The sequence below is a fragment of the Equus przewalskii genome, chromosome 11 (assembly GCF_037783145.1).
Source record: "Equus przewalskii isolate Varuska chromosome 11, EquPr2, whole genome shotgun sequence".
Taxonomy (NCBI): domain Eukaryota; kingdom Metazoa; phylum Chordata; class Mammalia; order Perissodactyla; family Equidae; genus Equus; species Equus przewalskii.
In genome coordinates, this window is record NC_091841.1 from 8808453 (window position 1) to 8834739 (window position 26287).

The following is a 26287-nucleotide window of genomic DNA, read 5'->3' on the forward strand; positions in this document are numbered from 1 at the left end:
AATGAACCTGCCCTCCACGTCTTAGCAGCAGAGTAATGTGCGGGCGAGTCACACGGCGGAGCATGAGTCAGCCGCTGGTGGAGGCCTTTTCCACTCGATTCTCTTTTTATTTACCTCTCCAGGGTTGTGGTGGTTCCTTTAGATCAGGATTAAAAAGTCTGCCTGAGTCACCAGCACTAACTCAATTGCCTGCTACTCTGAGGGGGTGGATAGAGTTCCTGGGGTTTTCCCGGGAATACCATCTTAAAGCTGTAGCTCCCAGAGCCAAAGTCCATGGAGTCTCATGAACCAAGACCCCACCTTCTGATTTTTCAGTTCTTCCTGGGTAAATGGATGTGTAAGGAACTTAGGCATGTTGTAAAGTGATTATAAGATGTCACACCCATCCTTGGAGGAAAAGGCTACGTCCACTAACCACAGTTTTCTGTGTTCCAGTTTGAATTGGGTTTCTCTAGGATACACGCCCTGTCTTCATCTTCATTGAGAAATGTGTTATAGCGTTCTTACATTTGCATCGGCATGAAGTGTAACATTGCAGTTAAGCTCTGTTCCTCCCTTGGAGAAGCCTGAGCAGTGGCTAGCCTTCACAGAAAACCTGTTGAAAAGAGCTGGGCTTGCTTCTGGAGCCAGCTTGATCATTTGCTCAATTTAGGCTTCACAGTCATCCTTCCTCTGCAGAATAGCTTTGAGTTTGGACAGGATCCAAAGGGGTGACAGACAGCTTTGGAAAGGGCTGACCCGAGCATCCTGCTTCTGGGAAGAAAGTTCTCTGACCAACTTCTTGCAGGGTTTTCAGCTAATGTTCACTGAGTACATATCATGGGCCAGGTGTTGGAGTGAGAACTTGATAATGTGTTAACTCATTTAACCTTGATGGCATCCCACCATTTTACAGATGAGGAAACTGAGATTCAGAATCCATTTTGTTTGGCGTCTACAGACGCTGGTTGTGAAACTGCTTCTTAGCAAGGCTCTTTGTTTGTAATTCCATTTTACATGTAGTTTTGTCTATTTTAATTCCTTTAGTAAAATTCCCCTTTAAAACCTTTAAACTGCTTTTTGTGGGTTGGCAGTGGCAGTGTGCCCCTGATGGTCAGATATGGAAGTGACAGACAGTGGTCAAACCGGACCACAATCCTAGAAGATTGCAGAGCATTGGGGCAGACGGGGTGGATACCCAGGAGGGATGAAATTTGGGCCATCAGCTTCATCTTGGTTTTGACATCTGCAAGTGACAGGTTATTAACTGAGGATAGTAAATCCATCCATTAGAAAAGAAGTGCTTATAAACCACAGAGGTATTGTAAAAGGAATTTTTAAGTGTGTTGGTGAAAACCATATCAAAAGAGATAATGGTTGTGAAATCATTTTTCAGATCCTAAAGTATTGGATTCAAGGTGGGGAGGGCGAAAGGGGTAAAGGGGCACATGTGCATGGTAACAGATGGAGACTAGACTTTTGGTGGTGACCTAATGCGATCTATACAGAAGCCGAAATATGTGATGTCTACCTGAAATTTATGTAATGTTAAAAACCAGTGTGACCTCAATAAAGTTAAAAAATAAAGTATTGGATTTAAGCAGTCATCGAATTTCGGTACTTTGAATTAATTGAAACCAACACCCCTCATTTGACTGATAAAAAGTGAGGCCCAAAGAGACTGAGTGCTGTTGAAGCTACATAATTAGTTAGTAATTATGATACAAACATGATACAAACATAAGGCACTAGGAACTTTACTCCTATCTCTGTCGACCTAGCTGCCATGATCACAGTTAGCTGGAGCATTAGATAAAAATAAAGAATGCAAAGAAGAGCATCCATCCATTCAACAGACATTCACTGAGTCGTTTATCGTGGAGTAGGGGCCGGCCCGGTGGCGCAGCTGTTAAGTTCGCACCTTCCGCTTCTCGGCGGCCTGGGGTTCGCCGGTTCGGATCCCAGGTGCGGGCTTGGCACACCGTGCTGTGGTAGGCGTCCCACGTATAAAGTGGAGGAAGATGGGCACGGACGTTAGCTCAGGGCCAGGCTTCCTCAGCAAGAGGAGGAGGACTGGCAGTAGTTAGCTCAGGGCTGAACTTCCTCAAGAAAAAAAAAAAAAAGCTTATCATGGAGTATACATAAGACAAAATGGATCCTTGCCTTTTTAAATCAAGTTGCTTTTAAACTAAGGTTGAGAAATGATCTAGTGGAAAGCCATCATTAGGCTGTGGACTGAAACTAACATCCTGGGGGGGCTGTGGCCCTGGCTAAGAACTAGTGAGAAATGTCAGTAGATTTTATGAATCAGTATTTTTAGTTAGGAGAGGGAGCAGCTCTGTCCACTTGAATTAAAGGAGTTACTAGTTGCATTCGTCATGGTAGGCTAACTGCTCCAACAGACGACCCCCAAATCTCAGTGGCTCAGCACTATGAAGGTTGATTTTTCCCCCAGCATCACAGCCAGTGTGGGTCAGTGGTCAGGGCTCTGCTCCACCCGTTCATTCAAGGACCCCAGGCTCCTTCCATCTGGGGGCTCCCGTCTTCCCTTGGATCTTGCAGTTCTCTGCTGAATCCTGTGCATCCAGCTGGCAGATGAGGGAAGAGGGAGTAAGGATGAGCCGGGCCTGGAAGTGGCGGACTTTGCTCTGCCCACATTCCATGTCCCGAGCTCAGTCGCAGGCTCCAGCCAACTGAAGGGAGGCCAGCAGTGTTGTTCGCCATGTGCCCAGAGGAAAGAAAAACTCCGAGTTAACAGGTCATCTGAAAGCATTCTTCCTTACACGTTATAAGTGATTTTATTACAGCCTGCCCTTTGTACCGTCCCCAGATGGCGTCTTTCCTAGGGTTGGTTTCCATAGTTTTCGCGTCTCTGTTGAGTAACGGCAGAGTCCTTTCGAAAGACCCCTTCTTGTTGTTGTTGTTTTCTCTTCACTGATTCTACCTCTGATGTATGAGATTTTCCAAACCCTCTAGAACTATAGCCTAGGGCCCACCGCCCACCACTCAACAAGGATCTGTAATCAAACTAAGGTATTATCACCAGAGAAGTAGAAAGTGCATAACTACGTTATAGAGGAAACTTGCTCTTTCCACTTGCCTGGAATTATAAACATTGTGTACAGCGGGAGCCAGGAAGTGGTTGCCATACCAACCATGGAACAGCTAAAAATAGCCTTTCCTCCTGAAGGTGGAATTATGACACGTTATGGTGTTTTAGGGCGGGCACTTCTCTTTCATGTGGTAAATGTTTGCAAACTTTCTTCCCCAAAGCAGTATTTGGATAATGTGTTTGGATTGCTGGTTCTAATTATGTACCTGACCCCGTGTTTGGATTCTTTTCTGACACAGAGCCCTGTTTTGATATATTTCTCAGTCTTCTTGAGAGTCTGTAGAGAACCGTCTGTACCAATTGCAGCATTATGTTTAAGCTTAAAAAAAAATAGAAAAACACATAATGACCCCCCAAGAACACACTTACGTACACTCCCTGGTCGGAATGGAAACGTGAAGAATCGTGACGGAGCCTTTTCCGCACGCTCTCCCTTGTCTGCCGTCCAGCTCTTTGTACAGTCGGCTGTCCGCGTTAGGACTGGCCCCGCGTCCCAGTTCTTCACGGCCGCGCCCCCTCCTCCCCGTTTCTCTCTCCGCACCTGCAGTGTGCGGCAGTGACGAGGTGCCTGAGGAAGGCCGAAATCACTGGCTTATTTCAGAGGAGAGCTAGCACTTCCGCCATGACAGGGTATTTCTGTAGAGCTGTGCACGAGGGGACTGCGAGCGTCTGACAGAATAGCGGGCCGTTTATGGAAGAATACAAGGCTTGGTGGTTTTTCCATGCAGGTGACAATTAAGGAGAGTCTTAGGATTGGCAATTTCACAGATCTGAGGGAATTCTACTAAAGAGCATAGCTATAGGAAGCTATGTTTATATATACATACTTAGGTAGGAAGCAAGATACTAAATTTTATAGGGTTGAGTGAATTCAACGTTTAGCTTGTGAGAAGGCTAGTAATTGAAGAGAATATGTGTGTATGAAACGGTGCTTCCTTGTCAGCAGTGGTGTTTTCTGCTTGGTTTTCGCAGTATTTTGCTTCTAGTAGTGCCTTAATAATTTGTACCGCCGAGACACCATCGTGTGGCTGCTAGCAAGTAAGGAATGTGATAAATTAAGAATGTGGTGTCACAGAAAATATTACTGGACTTGTTTATGTGGATATTTGTCATAACAAACTGGAAATGTGCTGAAGTATGAGCAGCATGAGTCTTCATTATGGAACTTTAGCAAATACGCTTAATGTCCCTTCCAATCTTAGAATTGGTCCCCAAGTCCCCGGAAAATGAGAGATTAACCAGGGTTTGGTTTTATGTTTGTTTCTGTGTGCAATTAAGCACACATTTGTCCTTCTGCCTGATAGAACAGAGTTGTCATGAGTCTGGCTGTGCCATGGAAACTGGTTTGACGTCACTAATTCTGTTTAGATGGAGGATTAGAGCTAGACAGAGTAGTTGCTTTTAAAGACGAGTCCTTTGTGCCTCTCAGTCCTGAATGTTCATCCTCATCTCTGCATAAACAATAGATACTGTGTACAGTACAAGGACTGAGGCAGCTAGACTAGTGTGTTAGTTATGCTTCAGACAGAGCGAAGTTGAATATTATTATCCCGGGAGAGAAAGAGAGAGAGGATTTTGTGCTGTCGTGTGCGTAGCTGTGGGAGGAAGGTTTCTGCCAGACAAACAAGTACGTGCGCTTCTTGGTAGCACAGAGTTTTTGTCGAAGGGATGTTTCCTCTCCTCTCCTTTTGCTGCAATTATAAATGCTCTCCTTTTATTTACTTAGGTCAAGTGCATTCTCGCTTTATACTTTGTTGGTCTTGGATTTGTTTTGACGTATTTTAGAATGCAGATACTGTGTTCTGAATAAAGTATCCTCAGATTCTGGCTTTTCACTAATTCCAACTAACTCTACCCCCTAGAAATTTTAAATTAAGGTAGAATATTTGAGAAACAAAAATTTCAGTTGCCTCAAGGAGTAAACAATTAATTGCCTGCATAATTGTGACATATTTGATTATTGATCTGCATTAATTTTGAAAACGGGGAAGAAGTTTCTATTATCTTTAAATGAATTTTCTTGTATTGAAACAATTTTCTTGTATTGCTATGGTGAGTGAAGCTTTAAGAGTCTGTTTTGGTGAGGTCAAGATTTAATTTTTAAAATGTTTATCGTAGCATAAACTTTAATCTTGGAAGACTTTTAAATTGTATTTCATTTGTGAGGAATGAAATTTAAAATGTAAATTTCTGTTCAAAGGCACAAACAACCACCTCGGCCCGTTAGAATATAATGGAGCACACGTAATCTAACTGATAAAACCAGATTCACTGAAAAACATCATCTTCTGCAACTGTTTCCAACTGGCTTTTTCTTCAGTTCCTCTGAATGAGTGAGGACATAGCAATTCCTGGTTATATGAGAAAAGGTTAAAATACAGCACAACCTAAACCTACAAGGATGCTTAGGGCTCAGGATGGGGGTGGGGGGGTCCAACTTGTCAGGATTTATTGTGTTGCATAAGATAAAATAGCTCTCTTAGCTTCCACTTGATTAGAATCTGCTCTGAGCTTAAGGATAACATTCCAATATATCATAAATGTATTTCTCTCTCTCTTTCTCTCTTTTTTCCCCCACAGATTTATTGAGATATAATTTCACAAACCATAAAATCCACCCATTTAAAGTGCGAAATTTGGTGTTTTCTAGTATATTCTCAGAGCTGTGCAACCATCACCACAATCTAATTTCAGAACATTTTTAACACTCTAAAAAAAAAGGATATTTTAAACATCATAAGTTAATACTACATTAAAAGTCTCCAGTAACAAAGTGATTTTTAGTCCATATTGATCAAAAGGGATTTCTCACAAATGTAGATAAAGTGAAATTACTAGATATTCATTGCAATTTACCATTGCTAATCTTAGAATGAGTGGGTTCTAACTTCTGATAGACGCTCTTACTCTCTTACCTTAAAATGTAAAAAGAAAGGCTTTTCTGTCTCTCAGAGAGACACAAGCAAAAAATACAAGGATGATATAATGAATGCATTGACTAAATAGTTCCAACTTTGTTCAAAACCCTAATATATTTTTAAATTTGAGATTTGATTTCTGTAACTAAAATGTTAATGGATTTCACTGCTTAGGAAAGTATGTGTCACTAATAAGGACTTCAGTTAAAAAACAACCACTTGTTTCTGGAGACACGTCAAGCGGAGGGTCCACACTTCCGTTTGATGGTTGAGATAGCATCTTGCCTAGAGGCTGGCAGATGGGCTGAGTGACCTTTGGGGATCAGTTCTTTCCAGATTATGTCTAAAATAATATAGATGCCATTCAATCATGTTTCTTTTATTATTTTGCATAAAAATCTAGATAGACTTTTTTTAATAATGAAAAAATAGGCCTTAGGGGAAGGAAATTCAGACCGACAGCGAGACCCTGGAGTGAAGGAAAGGAAGCTGATCTGGAGGGCAGGAGGGCGGTGGGGTCAGGTTGCAGTAGCTGAAGAAGGGACCCCTCTGAGAAGAATGGATTTGAGGGGGAAGAGTTCGTTGTTAATTCTGTCTAAAATTCCTAAAACCCTAATTCCACACTTAACCCAACCCATGTATGCTTGCTAACAGCTGGTATATTTACAGCATTGCTTTCCTTAAACTCATTTTCATTTATTTGTAGAGTTAGTGATTCCTGGTAGCTTTCTAAGTTTTAACTTTCAGTAGTCTCTCCAAGTTACAGTAGAAACTGAGTTTTGCCTTTTGGCAAAAGAATATGGTTTGATGAACGCTAGAGTCACATAATAGGAGGGCGGGACATAAGCATTCACTCATTGCCAGAAGGTTTTATTACGTCCCTGTTCCGTGCTCAGGACGGTGCGGAGTGTTTTGAGAAAAAGTGGCAGACAACAGCTGTGACGTCCAGAAGCTTACGGTTTTGTTGAGGGAAGACAGTGTTTACACACTTAGAATGATTAAATACTACAGCAAGGTAGTATGTGAGGATATGCCAAAATAAAGGCATACGAGGATTATAAGAATGTTCCTAAGAGAGAGGTCTTGGTGATGAGCCCAGAGAAGACCTCAGAAGGTAGAGATCAACTTGAGGAGACTGCAGATCTGATCCAGTCATGCCCCAGCTTACGAAGACTGAGAAATGAGCTAATTGCAAAGAAGAGCTATTTTTAGTTGATTGAGTTATGTCTCATTCACTGACCAAGCATATCACATGCTGATGAAAGGCAAGGAGGGATGTGTGTTAGCAAGACAGCTATGTTATTCTGTTTCAGATACTTACATGTCTTGATCTGCAGTTTACAAACAATTGTGTATATGATCTCATTCTCTTTACTTGGGACATTTTCCTTTTTAGATCTAAAGGAGTGATTCTGAACATCTCCTCCGCCAGTGGCATGCACCCAGCTCCACTGCTGACCATCTACTCTGCAACCAAGGTGAACAATTTTTTAGTAAATCATGTCGGAATAAGAAAGAGGAATCATTTTCAGTCTGAGAAATAAGCATAGAACTTTCTAGAAGTTCTGTTCTTGGCAGTTTTCAAATGGACTAAGAAGAAAAGGAAAATATCCAGCACTGGTTTCAGGGTAGCAGAGCTGGAGACACACTGACTGGTGTAAACTTTACAAATGGGGCGTGAAGATCTCAGATCCATAAGTGCTTTTTGTCTCCCAGTAGTTTATTGGTTTTATAATTGATACCTGGGCCACTTAGCTCAGTTGATCGGAACATGATGTTAATGAGTCTAAGATTGGGAATTTGATTCATGAATGAGTCCGTTTTGTAGAGCGTAAGTTCCAAGTCTGCGGAGCTGAGTAGAAGGATTGGAGCCAGTCAGCACATAAATACACATAGTAGACACATGATAGACTGGCTGAGAGTGTGAGTATTTTGCCACATGAAAGAATTTACAGATATTTATTGTCACTTCTGGGAGTGAGACAAGAATTTTCCAGAAATCTCTGTAAGATGTCCTAATTTTATACAACATCACCATTGACCTCTTCATGTTACTACTAGGAAGATAATTTAGAATGCATTTCCTACTGCTATCATCTTCATATACATTGTTGAGGCATAGGATACATCTCTGAAACGAAAATGACCATTGAGGTGCTGAAATGAAGCAAGCTTTTGGAGAAAAATATAATACACAATAAGAACTTGCAATATGTTAGGGTAGGAAAAGAGCAGAATGCCAGCCTTCTTTTTCACTTGGCTCTTTGTCCACTTGAAAAACGTAAGCAGCGACTCCTATCATTTGAAAAAGCTTGCCCCACCACCACCCCCGCCATCCACTTGCTTTCTGTATCTCTGAAAGATACGGTAGGCATGTTGAAAATGAACAGCACGTTTCGAAGTGATTGGTGAACTCCAGCTTCTTAACTGTTCTGCTCCACGGACACCAGACTATTACTCATTGTGACCCTAGGAGAGTCATTATTGATACTTTGCATTTCAAGCCTGAGGTTGAGTCCATGTTTGAAAAATGGCACGTTACATTTTACAATGAGATTTAAAGTTGTGCTATCGGAAGAAGCTAGGCTGTCACAGTCCTCTCTACACTTCTTGGATCTTGCCATCCCAAAGGACCAAGAGGCTGCTTGCTCTCTTCTCCTCTTTACTGACAACAAAATCCCCATAGAATGGAGTTGACCAGAATTCATATCGTGTTTCTGTTTGAATGGCAAGTGGGGAGCAGGAATGCATCCTTTGTTATATAATGAAACATTTCTTCTTGCAAAGTAATTTTCTGAAAAAAGAAAAGATAAGAAGAACCTTTTCCAGTTAAATCAAAATTTGATTTGGATATTATATTTGGTAAGAGAATACTTAATTTAGTGGCAGGTAAAAGCGACTTGAGGTTTTGAGGAGTTGTTTTGTAAGGTCTCTTCTGCATTTGAAATGAAAAGAATGATTAGGAACTACAGTGTTGAATGGGTCCTTATTTTGTTGTCATGGCCACAAATCAGGCAGATTGGAGTAACGTGGGTGTTTTCTTCTTGCTCCCACGCCCTCCCAGGCTTTTGTAGATTTCTTCTCTCGGTCCCTCCATGAGGAATACAGGAGCAAGGGCATCTTTGTGCAGGTGAGTGGAGTCTGTTTCAGTGAAGTATCCCTGTTTGTGTGTGGTTTCCACAGCAACTGTTGCTGTCTTGACAACGACAGAAAAATCACATTCCTAAGTAAGTGAACGTGACGTTGGCGCACCATTAAAGACATGGTTTCTTTTTCCTTTATGCACTTAAATCTAGATTTAAAAGAAATTAGTCCCCAGAATTTTTAAGTAGGGATACCTAGAGTAGAACTGAGTGCCGCGTAAACGAAGCATAATTATTGTAAGTTCTTATGGTTTTATTTTGAGAGAATTAGACTATAATATCGCTTCCCTGCCAGGTATGTCAAGTGTGCTGTGACTGTGTTCCTAAGCCCCGGTGTAGTAACCATAAGAGAGGGCAGAGAGCAGGCTAAAGCTAACTTTTACTAGAGCGAGGATGACTGCACGGGCGAGGATGAGATAGGTGTGGTAGTGATTTTCAATTCTTTTAAATAGTGGGAAAATATCCAAAACAGAAAACACTATTTAAATCTTTTTTTTTTTTTTAAGATTTTTTTTTTTTTATGTTTTTCGTTTTTCTCCCCAAAGCCCCCCGTACATAGTTGTATATTCTTCGTTGTGGGTCCTTCTAGTTGTGGCATGTGGGATGCTGCCTCAGCGTGGTCTGATGAGCAGTGCCACGTCTGCGCCCAGGATTCGAACCAACGAAACACTGGGCCGCCGGCAGCGGAGCGCGCGAACTTAACCACTCGGCCACGGGGCCAGCCCCGTATTTAAGTCATTTTTAAGTGTTCAGTTCAGTGGTATTATATGTTCACATTGTTATGCACCCATCACCGCCATCTCTGTCTAAAACTTTCTCCATCTTCCAAAACTGAAACTTGCTATCCATTAAACACTAACTCCCCATTTCCCCTCCCCCAGCTTGACAACCACCTTCTACTTTCTGTCTCTGAATTTGACTACTCTAGGGGCCTCATACGAGGGGAATCATACAGTGTGTGCCTTTTTGTAACTGGCTTCTTTCACTTAACATAATGTCTACAAGTTCATCTATGCTGTCGCAAGTGACAGGATTGCCTTCCTTTTTAAGGCTGAAGAAAATTCCATTGTGTGGCTATACCGCATTGTGTTCATCCATTCATTGTTGATGGACACGTGGGTTGCTTCCACTCTTGGCTGTTGTGAATAATGCTGCTGCGAACAGGAGTGTACACCTGTCTTTTTGAGATTCTGCTTTCAGATCTTTTGGATACGTACCCAGAAGTGGAATTGCTGGATCATTCAGTAATTCTGGTTTTTTGGAGGAACCACCTTATTGTTTTCCATAGTAGCTGCCCTATTTTACGTTCCCACTAGCAGTGCACAAGGCTTCCAGTTTCTCCATGTCCTTGCCAATACTTATTTTCTGTTTTTGTTTTTAAATAATGGCCATCCTAATGGGTGTGAAGTGGTATCTCCTTGTGGTTTTGGTTTACCTTTCCCTAATGATTAGTGATGCTGAGCACTTTTCAAGTGCTTATTGGCCATTTGTATATCTTCTTTGGAGAAATGTCTATTCAAGTCCTTTGCCCATTTTTTAATTGGGTGTTTGCTTTTTATTGTTGAATTGTAGGAGTTCTTTGTATATTCTGGATATTAGCCCTTCAGTAGATATAAGATTTGCAAATGTTTTCTCCCACTCCATGGGTTGCCTTTTTATTCTATAGATAATGTCCTCTGATGCATGAAAGTTTTTAATTTTGGTGTAGTCCAATTCACCTGTTTTTTCTTGTGTTGCTTGTGTTTTTTGGTGTCATATCGAAGAAATCATTGCCAAATCTAATGTCACGAGGCTGTCCCTTTATGTTTTCTTTCAAGAGTTTTATAGTTTTAGCTCTTACGTTTAGTCCTTTGTTCCATTTTGACTTAATTTTATAGACACCTTTGATTTTATTGTGTAGCTAACAGAAACAATGCTGTGAAAATACAGCACAAAATAAAGAGGAAGCAAATGCAGAGTTTTGATGGGTATCTAGCTCAAATTGGTTATTGTTCAACACAAATAATGGCTCACACCATTTCTATGCCTAGGCACATTTTTCACAATGTCTTGGGAGAAGTTGCAATTCTTACCCTTTTCCAGCTCCTGCCCACGACCTGCCCCCACGTCTTCACGTCCCCAGTGTTGACGTGGCTTTCATTACTGTGAGCCTAGCATTTCAGTTTTTGCGACCTGAAGCCCCAAATGATCAACCATCATAATAATAGCTAATATTTGAGGGGTACTTTCCAGGCGCAGTCCTAAGCATTTCTTGTGTATCCATTTATTTCATTGCGTCTCCTGATGACCTCATAGGATGGTGTGATCATCATCTTCTTTAAACTTACAGAAAGTGGAGTTTAGAGAGGTTAAGCCACTTACCCATGTTGAACCAGGCCTCAAGTCTGAGTCTGGTGGCAGAACCTTTGTTCTTAACCACTGGGCGACTTGCTCCAGGCCTTCAGGGCAGCATTGAACCCTTACGGGACCCATCTGTGTCAGGCAGTTGTGAGCCAGCAGGTGCTTGTTCCATTTCCTCCCTTCTGTCTTTAGACAGTCCAGATGGGCCTGAGTGTTATCTCGATCTGGCTTCTAAACCTTTTCATTCTACGAGTGGATCCTGGAGCTAACTCACCGTCAGTGAGAGGGCGTGGTAGTTGGAAGAAGTTTCCTCGTCTTCCAGGGGCAACTTAGAGCCTGCTTCCTCTAAACCCCTCACTGAGGTTTCACCAAAAAGACCCTTGGATGTCATGGCCACTTGGTGCTATTACGATTTGCAGCTTGCCATAGGGTACATGGGGGAGAACAGGGTTTTCAAGAAGCCTGAATTTTATGCTGAACTCCCCCACTCCCCTTTGCTGAGACACCAGTCACCTTAATGCTCGTAGCTTGATTCTGCTATCTAGAACTGTATTTTGTAACAAGGAAGCCAGTCAAGCATCACATGCCACGCAGTGTTGTGCCATTTTCCCATTCTGATGAATCTATTGTCATCAAGCTATTAATTGAATAATGTTTAAACACATGGTAAGACTAGACAGGACCTGAAGGTCCCTTGGTAGGTGACCTAGAAGCTGTGTGACCAGAAGCTGTGAGTGTTTCAATGACAAAAAGGAGTAGAGGCCTTGTGAGCAGAGATGAGCGATCTCCAGACTTCTGTGAACGGACTGGATGGTCTCCTCTCTCATTCCCACAGCTTGTTTCCCTCAAAGGTCTTTCTCCACGTTTGCGGCCTGTTAATCTGCTGTGACCAGAAACCACTACAAAAATACATCAGCATTGTTTCCCAAAATATTGTACTTGGATAAACTTTTATTTTTCCCTACTAATGAATTCTAGATTACGTGAGTTCGTTGATCATTGTCTTCCTTCCTATGAATTCATTCAGGATCTCAATTTCAAATGAATTTGGTGAAAAGATAAAGACTCAGATGTTTGTAAGGGAAAGTACAGCTGTCGCGTGTGTGTGAACACCTCAGAATGCTGAAGCAGCATAGGATCTCATCTTAATTCTGACCAAAGGGACAGGGAAATCTGGTCTCCATGAAGCTGAGAGTTAAAGATTCTTGGATTTTCTTTGGCGGCGTTGTATGTCTGCACATTTTGGGAACTAGGCGTATTTATTGGCCATTTCCCCTTCTGCTCCATCCTGCATACTGTTTCCTGGCTGATCTTGTTAACACGCAGGTCAGATCACATTGTTTTCCTTCATACCTCCCCAGTGGCTGCCTGCCACGTTGAGGATTGAATCCGACTCCACAAGGCCACCACCTCTCTTGCCACTCCATTGTCCCACCGTGCATTGTGGCCAGAGTGCTGTTGCGGACATTGTGGTGGTCGGTGCATGCTCTGCCCTCTGCAGGGCCCACGGCTGGCTCCTCTGCTGGCACGCCCTTTCCCCAACTCCTCTCCAGGTCTGCCCTCCACATCTCCTCGCCCCACTCACGCCTGAGCCTATGAGCCTTATGCACCTTTCTAGGCTCAGGCTGCAGGTCACCTGCCCTGGGAAGCCTTCTCTCAGCCGCCAGGCCCATTTGGTCCTCTGCTCTCTTATTTCCTATTATCTGCCTCTGCCTGATCTCCCTGGCCCTTTCCCCTCCCCCGACTTCAATGTGCTCTTGAGAACAGGGCTTTTATCTGGTTTGTCTCTGTTGCTAATGGCATGTGTGATTTGGGGCCCCCTGGAGACCTGCCTTTGCTTGGCATCACGGAGGGCTCTGGTTATGCATGGCCATGCTTTGTGGCACCCAGGCATCTGTTTGGAAGGCCTTTTGAGCTGCTTCTCTTGCTCATATGCCTCTGGTCTTAAATTTTCAAAATCTCTACGTCTAGAGGGCTTCTGGGCTAGTGCTCTGTTGCTAAATTTCAGGTTCCTCTACTCTTTGGCAGGAAAGCTCTTTTTTTATGTCAACTGCCATGTGATTGTGTATCAGATGGCTCTTTTGGGAGGGGAAAAGGGTATGTTTTTCAAATTTTAGATTGTTTTATATTAATTCCTCATTAATATTTTTTCCTTTGCTTTTCTCTCCCCATTTTCCCTCAACTTCATTCCTAGAATTTTGTAAAAGCATTTAAAACTTCCTTCATGGGTTCGGATTTGCCATTACATTTCCTGGAAACACAAATAAACAGTGACAACAAGTGATCTAAATGCCCTGGAGGTGAATTTTAGGCCTGCTAGACTCTGTCTCTGATTTTGAAGTAGAGGATAAGAAATACATTCTTGGAAACCCTAGCCAAAGTGTGCTTCGTTGGTGAGGACTGTCTGTCCTCATCATTACCCTATAAGTAAAGCCCAGTCAAACGAAGCTTAGCTCTTCCAAAGGGCAAAATCATAAGTAATCTGACTGGCTAGCTGGGGGGCCCCAGTCCCGTCTTCTTCTGTACGCCCTGTGCCAACCACCCTGTAATGCTGAGCGAGGAAGAAATAACCAAGACTAAGACAACATCGAAGACTATACTTCTTGAACTCTTACTCTGTAAAACTTTGACAAGCCTTCTCGTTGCTTTAAAAACTTTTTATTTGGAAATCACTTCAAATCTACAGAAAAGTTATAAGAATAGGAAGAGTACAAAGAAGAGCCCAGTACCTGTTCCTCAGATTCACTTACTGTGAACACTTTACTCCATTTGTTTTGTCTTTGGAAAGTAAGTTGCATACATTATGGTTCTTTGCCTCTAAACACTTTAGTGTGTATTTCTAAAGAATAAGATTATTCACAGATATAGCCACAATAGTTACCAACTTTATTTTTTTATTTTATTTTATTTTTTCTTTGAGGGAGGTTAGCCCTGAGCTAACTACTGCCAGTCCTCCTCTTTTTGCAGAGGAAGCCTGGCCCTGAGCTAACATCCGTGCCCATCTTCCTCTACTTTATATGTGGGACACCTACCACAGCATGACGTGCCGAGCGGTGCCATGGCCGCTCCCAGGATCTGAACTGGCGAACCCCAGGCCGCCGAAAAGCGGAATGTGTGAACTTAACCACTGTGCCACTGGGCCGGCCCCAGTTACCAACTTTAGAGTAAACTTTGATATAGTATTTTTATCTAATCTACCATCTGTATTACAATTTTTGACCCCATAATATTCTTTGTAGCACTTTTTATCCTCCAGTAAAGAATTCAGTCTAGGGGGCTGGCCCTGTGGCCGAGTGGTTAAGTTCACGTGCTCTGCTGCAGGCGGCCCAGTGTTTCGTCAGTTCGAATCCTGGGCACGGACATGGCACTGCTCACCAAACCATGCAGAGGCAGCATCCCACCTTCCACAACTAGAAGGACCCACAAGGAAGAATATACAACTATGTACTGGGGGGCTTTGGGGAAAAAAAGGAAAAAAATAAAATCTTTAAAAAAAAAAAAGAATTCAGTCTAGGACCAGGTATAATATAGTTATAATATTATTATATAGTCCTGTATAGAATTATAACTATAGTTATAATATAGTCCTGTCTGTTTAGTTTCCTTTAACCTGGAATGTATCCACAGCCTTTCTTTGTCTTTTTTTTTCTTTCTTTCTGGTGAGGAAGATTGGCCCTAAGCTAACATCTGTTGCCAATCTTCCTCTTTTTGCTTGAGGAAGATCGTCCTTGAGCTAACATCCGTGCCAGTCTTCCTCTATTCTTTGTCTGTGAGATGCCACCACAGCATGGCTTGACAAGCGATGTATAGGTCCACGCCAGGGATCCGAACCTACGAACCCTGGGCCACTGAAGTGGGGCACACAAACTCAACCACTACACCACCAGGCCGGCCCCTTCTTTGTCTTTTATGACTCTGACGTTCTTGAAGAGCACGGTACTCCTCCCCGCTCTTTGTAATTGAGCATTCCTCACTGGGGGTCTCTCTCATGCTTCCTCATGGTCACGTTCAGGTTACGCTTTCCTGGCCAAAATTACATACGTATGTTGTGTCCATCTCGGGGCATCACATCCAGAGACGCACATCTGCCCCTCACTGGTGATGTGGACTTTGACCCTTCAGTCAAGGGGTTACCCAATTTCTCCTCTGTGTAGGCACTACTTTCTTCCTTGCACTAGTAAGCAACCTGCGGGGAGACACTTGAAGACCATGCAGATACCCTGCCCTCTCTCCCGGTTTCCTGTAGATTTAGCATCTGGGGACGAGTCTTCACAAGTCTGCCCTCTGAAGAGGTTTTTGACGGTAGAGAATTCGTGAAGCCGCGCCTGGATATTTAGCCATTTCAGAGCAAGAAGGCACAGCTTCCTCGGTCCGGGCTGTGGTTGACGCAGACCGCATCTATCGCCGGCGTGCTGAGGGGCAGCGAGGAAAGGGTGCTGAGCTTGGAGTCCGCAGACAAGGCCGAGTTCTGAGGCCCCCACTCAGTGGTCGTCTGACCTACAGAGAACAGCTTCATTACTTTGACCGAGAGTCTCTCCTTCCGGCAGGCGGGGACAAATGATGTGGCAAAGATAAAACACTAGAAACTGTCAGATATTAGAACATAAGTGTGAAGAAGAGAGGAAAGAAACTTGGATTTATGGAATATCAACAATATGTCCCATGTCTTCCCCTTTTCTATTATATTCGAGGTGGATATTAACATAGTCCCATCCTAGATTAGAAACTAAGACTCAAGAGGAGTCATGTGACTTGCCGAAGGTTAGTTCAGCTTCTCAGACTGCGAGTGTCTGGTCTCTGCCAGGTCTTGAGCGAGGCAGGGAGGAAACAGAGCTAAAGAAGACACAGTCCCTATCCTCAGGGCTCACACACACAACAGATACTGAGACACACCACAGTGACAACTAGAGGTGTATATCGTGGTCCCAATTTCTTCAGTCAGGAACTACTTAGAGGCTCCGTGATAGTCTGGCAATTGTGGAGACAATGGCAAAAAAGACCAACGGAGCCCTGCTGTGGTTGAATTTACGTTTAGTGGGAAGGAGACAGACAATAAACAAGTAAACAAATGAGTGAGATCCTTTTATACACAGGTAGGCGCTATGATGAAGCCAAAGGAGGCGCTGTGTTCAAGAAGGTGGGGAAGCGGAGGGAGTTTACCGGCCCGGGTCAATGACATGGTTTAGTAACGCCGAGGCTGCAGTGCCTGCCTGGTTCCCACGGAGCTGTTCCGTACAGTTTTCTTCCTCGGGGCTGGGAAGCCAGGCCTCTGCATGTGCTCCCAGCAAGGAGATCATTCGCTAATGGAAAGCACCCCGTCAAGTTCCGTTTCCCTGCCTCCTTCCCAGAGGAGAGGTGAGGGTGCAGGCAGAGACCACCCAAACCCAGAGAAGGCGGCTTGTCGGTTTCAGCTGGTCTCAGAATGAAGTGGATTTTCTCATTCTTAATGTGAGACTACAAAAGAATACTCCATTTCAATGTGAACTGCCCATAATGGAGAAATTCTTTGAGCCTCATTCTCTTAATTCCTCCCTTCCAGTGCTTTGGTCCTCTTTGGTGGTGAGAGTTGGTGGTTTTGTTAATTCAGTTAAAAATGTGGTTTTTAATGAGAATCAGTTTAGAAAACAAATAGGACAAATTGAGACGAGGGAGAAAACAAAATTCAGGGTTTTTTTTAAGTGAAAGAAGCTATTCGTCTTTTATATTTTGCTCAAATATTTTACTGCTTAGAGTAATCATACAGACCTACTGGGCTTCAAAGAGCTAGAAAGCTAATATTGAGAAATGGCTATCGGGATTGAAAACGTAAGTTTCCATCCATTCTTCTTGTTAATTGCCAGTGACAATAAAAGAAGGTAATGGAGTGTGCCTTTAGTGCAAAGGAGTCTAAATAGAGAGAACTATAAAGTGATATAAAGATTCTCACAGGAAATATCATGTCTGGTCTGCTACACCGACTCTGAGAAATGGCTTAAGAATCGTAAAATTAGGCCTGTTGGGATAACTGGGCTCAGATCCCTTCCAACTAGGTGAGTCTCCATTTTTGTCACTGATAATGTCTTTCTTTTCCTGGCCCTTTACGACAGTGTTGCACCACGAGAACTAAAAACGTGAGAAGTCTGTTAGTCCCTTCAAATCTGTGTCCAGAAAGAGCCAGGTATCCAGGTGGCCACCTCAACAGTCATTCCCTATAGAAAATGGCATCTTACATCTCTCACAAGATAAAAAAATGCAGCCAAGGTTTTCTTTCCAAATTTATTCTGAAAAATGTAAATATCAGAAAATAATTGCTAATACATACCAGAGTTCAAATCCCACACTCTTTAACTGACAATATTGTATTTAATCCTTATAACAGTACAGTGAGGAAGATTCTGTATCCCCTAACTGCAGAGGAAGAAGCAAACGTCCAGTATTTTGCTCACGATCACACGTTAGTCAGCCGTCAAGCTGGAATTTGAATCCAAGTCTGTCTGATTTCAAAGCTGATGTATTTTTCCCCTATACCTGGATGTATTTTTTCCCCTCTCATACCCCAAATTCAAACCATCAGGAAATCCTACTGGCTTTAGTTTATCCTTTAAATGTATCCACTATCTGACCACTTCTCAGGACCACCAGGCTCCCGCTGTAATCTGAGCCACCATGATCTCTGGCCCCGCTATTTTGTAGGGTCTCTTATCTGGCCTCCTGACTCCCATCCTTGCCTGTAGCCCCACAGTCAGCTCCTAGTGGTCAGAGTGATCTCTTGAAAGCAAAGTCCCGGTATTTCACTCCTCTGCTGAAAAATTCTGCGGTGGCTTTTCATCTCTCTGAGAGTAAAATCAGTTCTTATGACCCACCAGGTTCTGATTTCAAAGGTTCCATTATCTCACACCCCTGCTATTTCTCTGGCCTCCTTGCAGTTCCTCAAACACTCTGAGCACACTTCCACCTCAGGGCCTTTGCACTTGCTGTTTTTTCAGTCTAAAAGGCTCTTTACCCAGATATCCTTGTGGCTAGCTGTCTCCCTTCATTCATCTCTTTGCTTGTATGTTACCACATCAGAGATGCTTTCTTGACCATCTGCAGGCCCAGCCTCCATCACTTCTGTCCTTGACTCCAGTCTATTTTTCTTCTTCCTTTTTATCATCATTTGCCAATATTGTATACATTTTTTACTATTTGTTTTTAGTCTGTGTGCACCGCCCCCCCCCACACACACACACTAAAATCTAAGCTCTCTAAGACTGGGGACTCTCATTTTGTTCACAGTTGTATTCCCAGTGCCTAAAACAGTGTTCCAGTAGGTGCTTGAAATATTGGTTGTTAAATAAATACTTTTTATGAGATTACACTGTTTTTCCTTTCATTCCTTGAATGTTAACCTACAAATTCCACATATTTGGAGCGAGGTCATTTGTAGGATTATCAGCCAGCCAGTGCTTATCAAGGATTTTCTCTGTGCAGAGCACCATATTTTAACTCCTTCATTTTGGGCTTAAGTGCTAAGGTTTATACCTAATGTTACTATGGAGCCTTTGCTCATCGCCATGTAATTAGGGATCTCTGTATCATCAGAACGATTCCTTTTCCTAGCATTTTCTAGAAGGTCCGAGAATTTCTACCAATGAGATAATCAAGGGCCCTTTTGTGGAAAAGCTCATTTCATGGTCTGCAGGTAAAATCATACAAACTCCAAGACCAGGATTTGTGTGTATAATGATTCAGATTTTCTGGAGGATATCAGATCCTAAATGGAAGATGAGTACACGGATTTAAGGAAGAAGAGTTTCCCTAAAATGCCTCATAGGAGCTGCAGCCTCTGTCTTAGGAATGTGTGCCGGCCACACTGGTGAATTTCAGGCTCCTAAAAGGCAGATCAGGCACCATATTGTGCAAACAGACTGCAGCCTGGTGTCCTCTGGACCCACGTTTTCCAAAGCATAGGTGTGAACTGTTCGGGTCATTTTTAAATTTGAGAAGGTGTGTTAGTGCGCAGATGACCACGTGAAAGATGCTCTCCCACAGGAAGTTACAGGCTCAGTGTCTGATTCTTGAACACCCGCTGTCCCACGCTGGACCTCCCTCTTTCTACTGCTCCGTGCCAGTAAGCTGGAGCAGCCTGCCTCTTCCGATCCAGGCCCCCTAACTTGTTCTGTGAAGAGCAGATACCTGGGCAAGCTGCTCCAGGGGGTGGGAAAAAAGACACCCAGCTGTCTCCAGGAAACTTTCTTTTTTAATAGGCTGAGCAAGGACAAGACATCAACAGCTTTGCTGTGTGTCTTAGTTAATTATTTTTATTTTGGGATTCTAAATTTGAAGACCAGGACACTTGCCCATATCTGTAGCTGTCAAGGTCCAGTTTGTTTCAAGCTGGCAGTGTTTATAATAGCAAATCGTTGAGCTTAAGCAACTTTTAAAATTTGTTTTGCCCAAAATTCTACCTATAAAACTGAGTATCTTCTTGACCTGTTTAGTGTTTTCCTAAGTAAGCAGGAAAAATGGATTGTTTACTGGGTTTTTGTATAACTCTTTAAGGATGTACCTAGATGACATTTTGACATAGAAGATATTTCTTTACTTTTATGTAACTTGAAATATTCCTGTTTTAATTCTTGGCAAGTAGCTAGACCTATACGTGTGCCTTTATTTAGATAGATGGTCTTGGTTAAGCTTCACAATATCTAGAATTTTGGTTTAAATGCTCACATTCCATTGTCAGCTTCCTGGTGTGATTAATTTTCTGGACTGCAGCAATGGAAAGAGATCCCAATGCTGTCCTTCAGTGCTGTCCACAGTGAAGTGTTCTTTTGCTAATCCATTCAGTAGATCTTCCTTGCACCCCTACTGTGTGCTAGGTAACTCTTCTAAGCATCGGCAGTACAGTGGTGAAGAAGACCATGTCTGCACGGAGCTTACGTTCTAGAAATCGGTACTGGCCAGTGAGTGCGTTAGTTCTCTGTGCTGTTCAGCCAGCCGCCTCCCTCTGTGTCACTCATTTCCGGTATCTGAACCGTCCTGAGCTGCTTGAACTTGCTGAGCACATCATGCCGTCTATGTCTCCCTTTCTTTGCGCCTGCTGCTCCCATTACCCAGAACGTTCTTGCCTTCTTTGTTTACCTGGCAAACTCCTCCACTTTATTTAAGACTTAGCTCGAAAGTTATTTCATCTCTGAATGCTTTCCATCCTCTCTTAGGCCACGTTAACCACCTTGCTTTTAAACTATTGTCAAAATGAATAAATGCTCTTTCCAGAATAGAGTTAACATTTCTTAGCTGGAAAGACATACCTCAACTTGGAATTCCTGGGTGTGCGCCTCCTGTCTCCACCTGCAGAGCCGGCAGGTTCTCTAGGCGAAGTGCGCGGTTCAGCGGAAGAGGCGTTAGCGTGTGGTGCCCTCAAGTGGTCCAGCCCGGCACTGCGACTCACTTCCTCCACAAGAGCGAAATAGTCCAGTTTATGTCGTAAATACATATGCATATATTGAGGGAGGGAGGATTATAATGTAATTATGTAACTGGAAGTTAAAATGATCAGACCATCTTTATCTTGAGAAGCTCAAAACTTTACAGTACCCTGAGCAGGCTCGTGATGTATGTGTGGGGATGGTTTTTTAATCTTCACTGTTTTGTAACCAGGAGACCTGAGGCACCGAGATGTGACAGGGTTTGCTTATGTTCCTTCCTTACATGAGCGGAGAATATGCACATACTCTCTCGCTCGCTTTGTGTGCTACTTGGCTTGGCGAGTAGATTTTTCTTTCCTTACCCGTTGTTGGAGCCTCATTGAGTTCTGCATTTCATCCTGTATGTTAGTCTGAGATCTCTTTGGCTTGTGCTCTCATCCACTGTATCCTTGCAGCAACACAGTTTTAAAATTAAAGACCTTTTTGACAAAATATTTTTGCTCATTAAGTGAGGGATAAGTTGATAGTGATAATTCCAATAAACAAATTCTCAAAAACCAACAGTCACCTAATCAAAGTTGGCCCAGGTATTGAGGTACTTTGGGGATGTTAGTTTCCTTAGTGTGGGTTTGCGGCTGCAGGGACTAAAAACGAGAAAGGCGGAGAGTGACAGTAGTGAGTTCTTAGTTCTTAACTAGTGGGTTCTTGGTTCTTAACAGGTAGGCTGAAGTTTAGCTCACCTGTTAAGGAGGGTGGGTTGTATTCCTTGACTCATACTTGGGAATGGCAAAAATACAAAACAAAACCAAAGAGACATGAAGACGCTCCTTCCAGCTCTCAGCAGGACGGAAATCCACAGTCCGAAACATCTCAATTTTATTTCTACCTCCAGCAATGAAGTTTTTGATTTTGACCCCCATGTGTTGGAACATATCTTCTTCTTTAATAGAAGTGTCATTGTAGTTAACACCTGTCCTTTCACACATGTGAGATAAACAGAGTACATTCACTCTTTGGTGAACAACCATGCCCAAGTTATTTCTAACTATAGAAGGCACGTCTTATATCAGGACTCAGGATTCCTTGTAATAGGGTTTCCTTATATTCCGTGTTGAATCATATCCAAAATGTAGCAAGCAGAAGCAACAGAGAACCTAAAACACAGGTTGAGGTCCTCTAAGATGTAGTGTCCAGATTCGTCATCCCACACCAGTCCTGTCAAGTGTGTCTTAGTTACCCAACCAGTTTCCACATAGTTATACTGTCTCGCCCCCCACAAGGAAAAAAAGGGAGTGGCCCTATCTTATCAATAGCAAAGTTTATAAAACTCAGAAGCAGGATAGTAAGAAACTAGGAGAGAAAAGTAGTAGCCCAAAGCTGAGAAAGTCAGATGTTCATTTTAGAGGGACCGAAGCTGCTAGAACAATCTTAATTAGCCACAAATTATGGAGAAAATTAGTAGCATCCCTTTAGGAGGATAAAATGTCAAAAATTTCCTATTTGGTGTTGTATAACAATGTTCAGTTTAGAAAGAGTATTCTCTCCTGAATCTCTGCTCTCTACATTTAAGCTTTCTTTTTAAAGATTCAAAAAGGTATATTTCTGCTTATTTTTAATACTTTCTCTGGTCTCAAGTTCTGTTTATTGATAGATTGGTTTAGTACAATTTGTTTGATGCTTTCATGTGTTCTGTTAAGCTGGCTTTAGATAACTACTTTTCTTTCTCTAAAGGTAGAAACTTTAGATGTCATCAGAATGTTTCTGCCGCTAAGAGCAGTCAAGCATTCTGAGTTTGTGGCCTTCCTAATCAATGGCATATTTTGGGGGGGGTGTTGCCTTCTAGAGTGTTCTGCCATACTTTATCGCTACGAAACTATCGAAAATCCGAAGGCCGACTTTGGATAAGCCCTCTCCAGAGACGTTTGTGAAGTCTGCAATTAAAACGGTTGGCTTGCAGTCCCGAACCACCGGGTACCCGATCCATTCTCTCGTGGTACGTAGATTTTCAAGTCCCAAGTCAGCACTTTGGCTTGGGGTTTTCTTTCCCATTGAACGACAAAATAGTATGTGATATGAGCATATATTCATTGTCTAGACTCTACACCCAAGAACTTTAAAATCTACCTGTAAATAAAACAACAGTGCGGTCAGACGTAAGATCATATGTTCTAATTTAGCTCAGATGGTAGGCTGTAATTACATTATGACCCCATTTCTTTCCCTAGAGCTCAATAATGTCCATGCTGCCTTCTTGGATGAGTTTGAAAATTTCCATGAATTACAGCAAGGCCACGCGGGCTCACTATCTGAAGAAAAACAAGAAGAACTAAGCATTGATGACACCATTGGCCACATGCTCCAGCCTATGCATGTTCACTGCAAGGCACCCACCCATCTCCAAGATCTTCAGTTGTCCTTTTAATAGTTACTGATAAAGCTAAATATTATCCTCATTGGGAGGAAAGCAGAAATTGCTTTCAGGAGCTCTTGACATCCATTCTGGATACCACCAGGAGTTATTCTGAAGTTTAATATAAATGCTCATATCAAATGGATATAGAACTAACGTTAGTAAGAACAGCGTATTGGGAAGGAACATGGTCACAGCAAATCACACGATGAGAGAGTCAGACATAATGCTCACCAGTTTCATCTGGCCCAGAACGCCAGTGACAATTATTCTTGTATTTTCTCCAAAATATACTTTAGAAAGTAACGGCCAGCTACTCTTTTTTGTTTGGATGCTTCGAGGGAGTGGAGATTGATTCACTTATGGGAGGACACACTGCAGTTTGCACAGTTCTCTGGAAGGTTTTCGAAAAGGATGTCCTGGCTTGTACATTTATATGGCACTTTTCTTTCTCAGAGGTAGCTAGTGGAGTAAAGCTAATTATGAAATATGGAGTTATTTTTGACGCATGAAGCCCACTAAGATATGCTTTCCTCTAATACATTTTTCTTCTCAGTTGAAATGTATGTAAGTACTGAAAGCTATATAGTATGATTTATGAAGGTAAACTGGCCAAAATGTACATTGAGATGGGCAGCCACCTATGGTGCCACTAAAACCCTGACCTAGGAGAGTGGCCTGCTTGGAGCCCAGCTTTGTTTGTTTCTGCCCTGCACCCTACTGCTCAGTGTGGGACGATAGGCTGCTCCTAGAACAGTAATGATATCAGAGAAGCGGCATCATACTTTTAAATCAATACTCTCTACGTACTGATATAATTAGTTTTAATAAAAGATGATATAACCATGGTGTTGATTGAAAATATGTTCCTTTCCTGCTTGAAATTAAGACCATTTTTATACTAGCTTAATATAAATTAGGGCTTACTTTTATCCTGCTACATAACTTATTTTGAGAAATTGCCAAGAAATAATTCAATATTGTGAAACAGGCCACACAGAAGGCAGGCCATCACTTAGGCTGCGGTTCCTAAGCTCTGAGTTGTAAGCACCAGTAAATTTGCAAAAGAATTTTTAATTGGGCTGTTTAAGTGTTTCTAGCTTTTAATTTTGCCAGTGAAGGACATAAAACAAAAACAGAAAAACCCAAATTACCATCTGCCAGTAGCATCATTATATAAAAGGAAAGACATTTAGCACCCAAAGAGTAGGAGGAACAGAATCTCAGAATAAGGAATAGTCATTTAAATGGAATAAATTTAGCTTTCTGAAAAACACATTGCCTTTTTCTCTCTCTCGTTTTGTGGTAAAAATGGTGAAACCACAGTGCCCTGGGCGATTCTTTATTTACCTTCACGCATCGGTTAGTTGACTGTTTCGGTGGACAGTCGGGAGAACTGGGGAGGGACTGGCTTACAAGTATTCAAAATACTTTCCCCTTTATCCCTTAGAAAACAGTTGTCTTCTGGCTAGGAAACCCCTCAGCCGTCTCAAATCTGAGCTATGGCTCTGACTGCTTCAGCTTAGCAAGTATCTTCTAGTATTCGACACTCAAGGTTGAAGGTGACTACATGAAAATCTGTTTCCAGGCACATAAAAGAAAAATTGTACTAAAAAAAACAATGTTCTCAAAACTCTCAAAGTAGGGAAGTGTAATTTTTAGACTTAACTTTATATTAACTTGATTGTATAGTCTGGTGTGTGCTAGATAAGCGTTGAACCCAAAAAGACTAAGAGATGGTATTGATTATTCATATAGAATCAGCTCAGTCATGACATAGAAAGCAGATCTTAATTCATTGTTCTTTCATTGTCCTTTCAGTGAAATAGCATGAGGGGAACAGCAGAGGAATCGTCCTGCACACATAATGTGTGCCACTCTGATTTGTCCTTGTGTCAGTCCCACATGCACTGGGAATAAATAAATAAATGCTAAAGATGATATTATTGTTCTCCATTTCCTGGGATGTGGTCCTGTCCTGAAGAGATGAATTCTGAGTTATTTGATATTTCTTGCATTGAAATATAGTAACATTGAACTTTATATGGAGTGATCTTCAGTGCTGACTCCAATGTAAGTGGTGCCAATTCGTGTGGAAGAGATTAACTGTGATGAGAACACCTTATGAGAATGAAATGAGCTTACCTGGTACTATAATTTCTTAGGTGTTTGACACCAAAAATTACCTGAGGTTTAGGCGCTTGGATTCTGTTACTTTGCTCCGTAGTTTCCCAGTGTCAGAACAGATTATCAAAGCTTGATATTTAATATGTTGGAAACTAATTTTAAAACATTTTAAGGACTCACTACTTTGTGACATACAAATATTTTTACATTAGCATATTTATGTCACTCATCTCATGATGCAAAACATACAAATACGGACGGAATTTAAATTCCCTCATGGGAAAGTAATTCTTCTTGCTATTGAGATTTACATGGAGACATCTAGAAATGGAACCTTGTGCCTAGCATGGACACAACATAGTAGATGAAAAATTTCAATTTCAATGTGATGAACAGCCTGTTACAACTTGGTCCACTCTCCTTTTACGTGTGTCATTGAGAAGTAAGCAAAATGGGTACAACAAACGGTAATCCTAAAAGGATATAAGGCAAGCTTGTCTTCCTTGTTACAAAAGTTTCTAGACGTAATGTTGTGTGCATTTATTGAGTGCCAGCCATGTGTATTTACTCTTCTGCGTGCTGGAGAAACTACAGTGAATGAAGCAGAGAAAAATTCTTGCTCTAGTCTGCTTACCTTTGAGCTGGGGGCAGGGAGGGAGCAAAAGAGGGAGACAGATAATAAACAAAAGGAAGAATAATGTAAGTGCTATGTGCTATGGGAAAAAATGAAGCAAGTTGAAGAGGATGGGGAATGAGTGGGAGGCTTGTGACTTGAAATAAGATACTCATGGTAGGCCTTAGTGAGAGAACCTTTCCGCTGCCTGGGGAAGGGCCCAAGGAGAGAGCATACCTGGTATGTTCCAGGAACA

At 42.2% G+C, this 26287-nt stretch overlaps 1 protein-coding gene across 4 annotated transcripts in view; it reads left to right on the forward strand.

Moving 5' to 3' along the window:
* Nucleotides 1–25232, forward strand: part of HSD17B12 (hydroxysteroid 17-beta dehydrogenase 12) — a 270866-nt gene extending 245634 nt beyond the window's left edge. For all 4 annotated transcript variants that reach the window (XM_070564861.1, XM_070564862.1, XM_070564860.1 and 1 more), the window contains 4 exons: nt 7406–7487; nt 9074–9139; nt 22725–22874; nt 23107–25232. In XM_070564861.1, the coding sequence (XP_070420962.1) occupies nt 7406–7487; nt 9074–9139; nt 22725–22874; nt 23107–23211 (403 nt within the window). In that variant the 3' untranslated portion in view covers nt 23212–25232. The remainder of the gene's footprint in view (nt 1–7405; nt 7488–9073; nt 9140–22724; nt 22875–23106) is intronic.
* Nucleotides 25233–26287: the final 1055 nt, after the last annotated feature.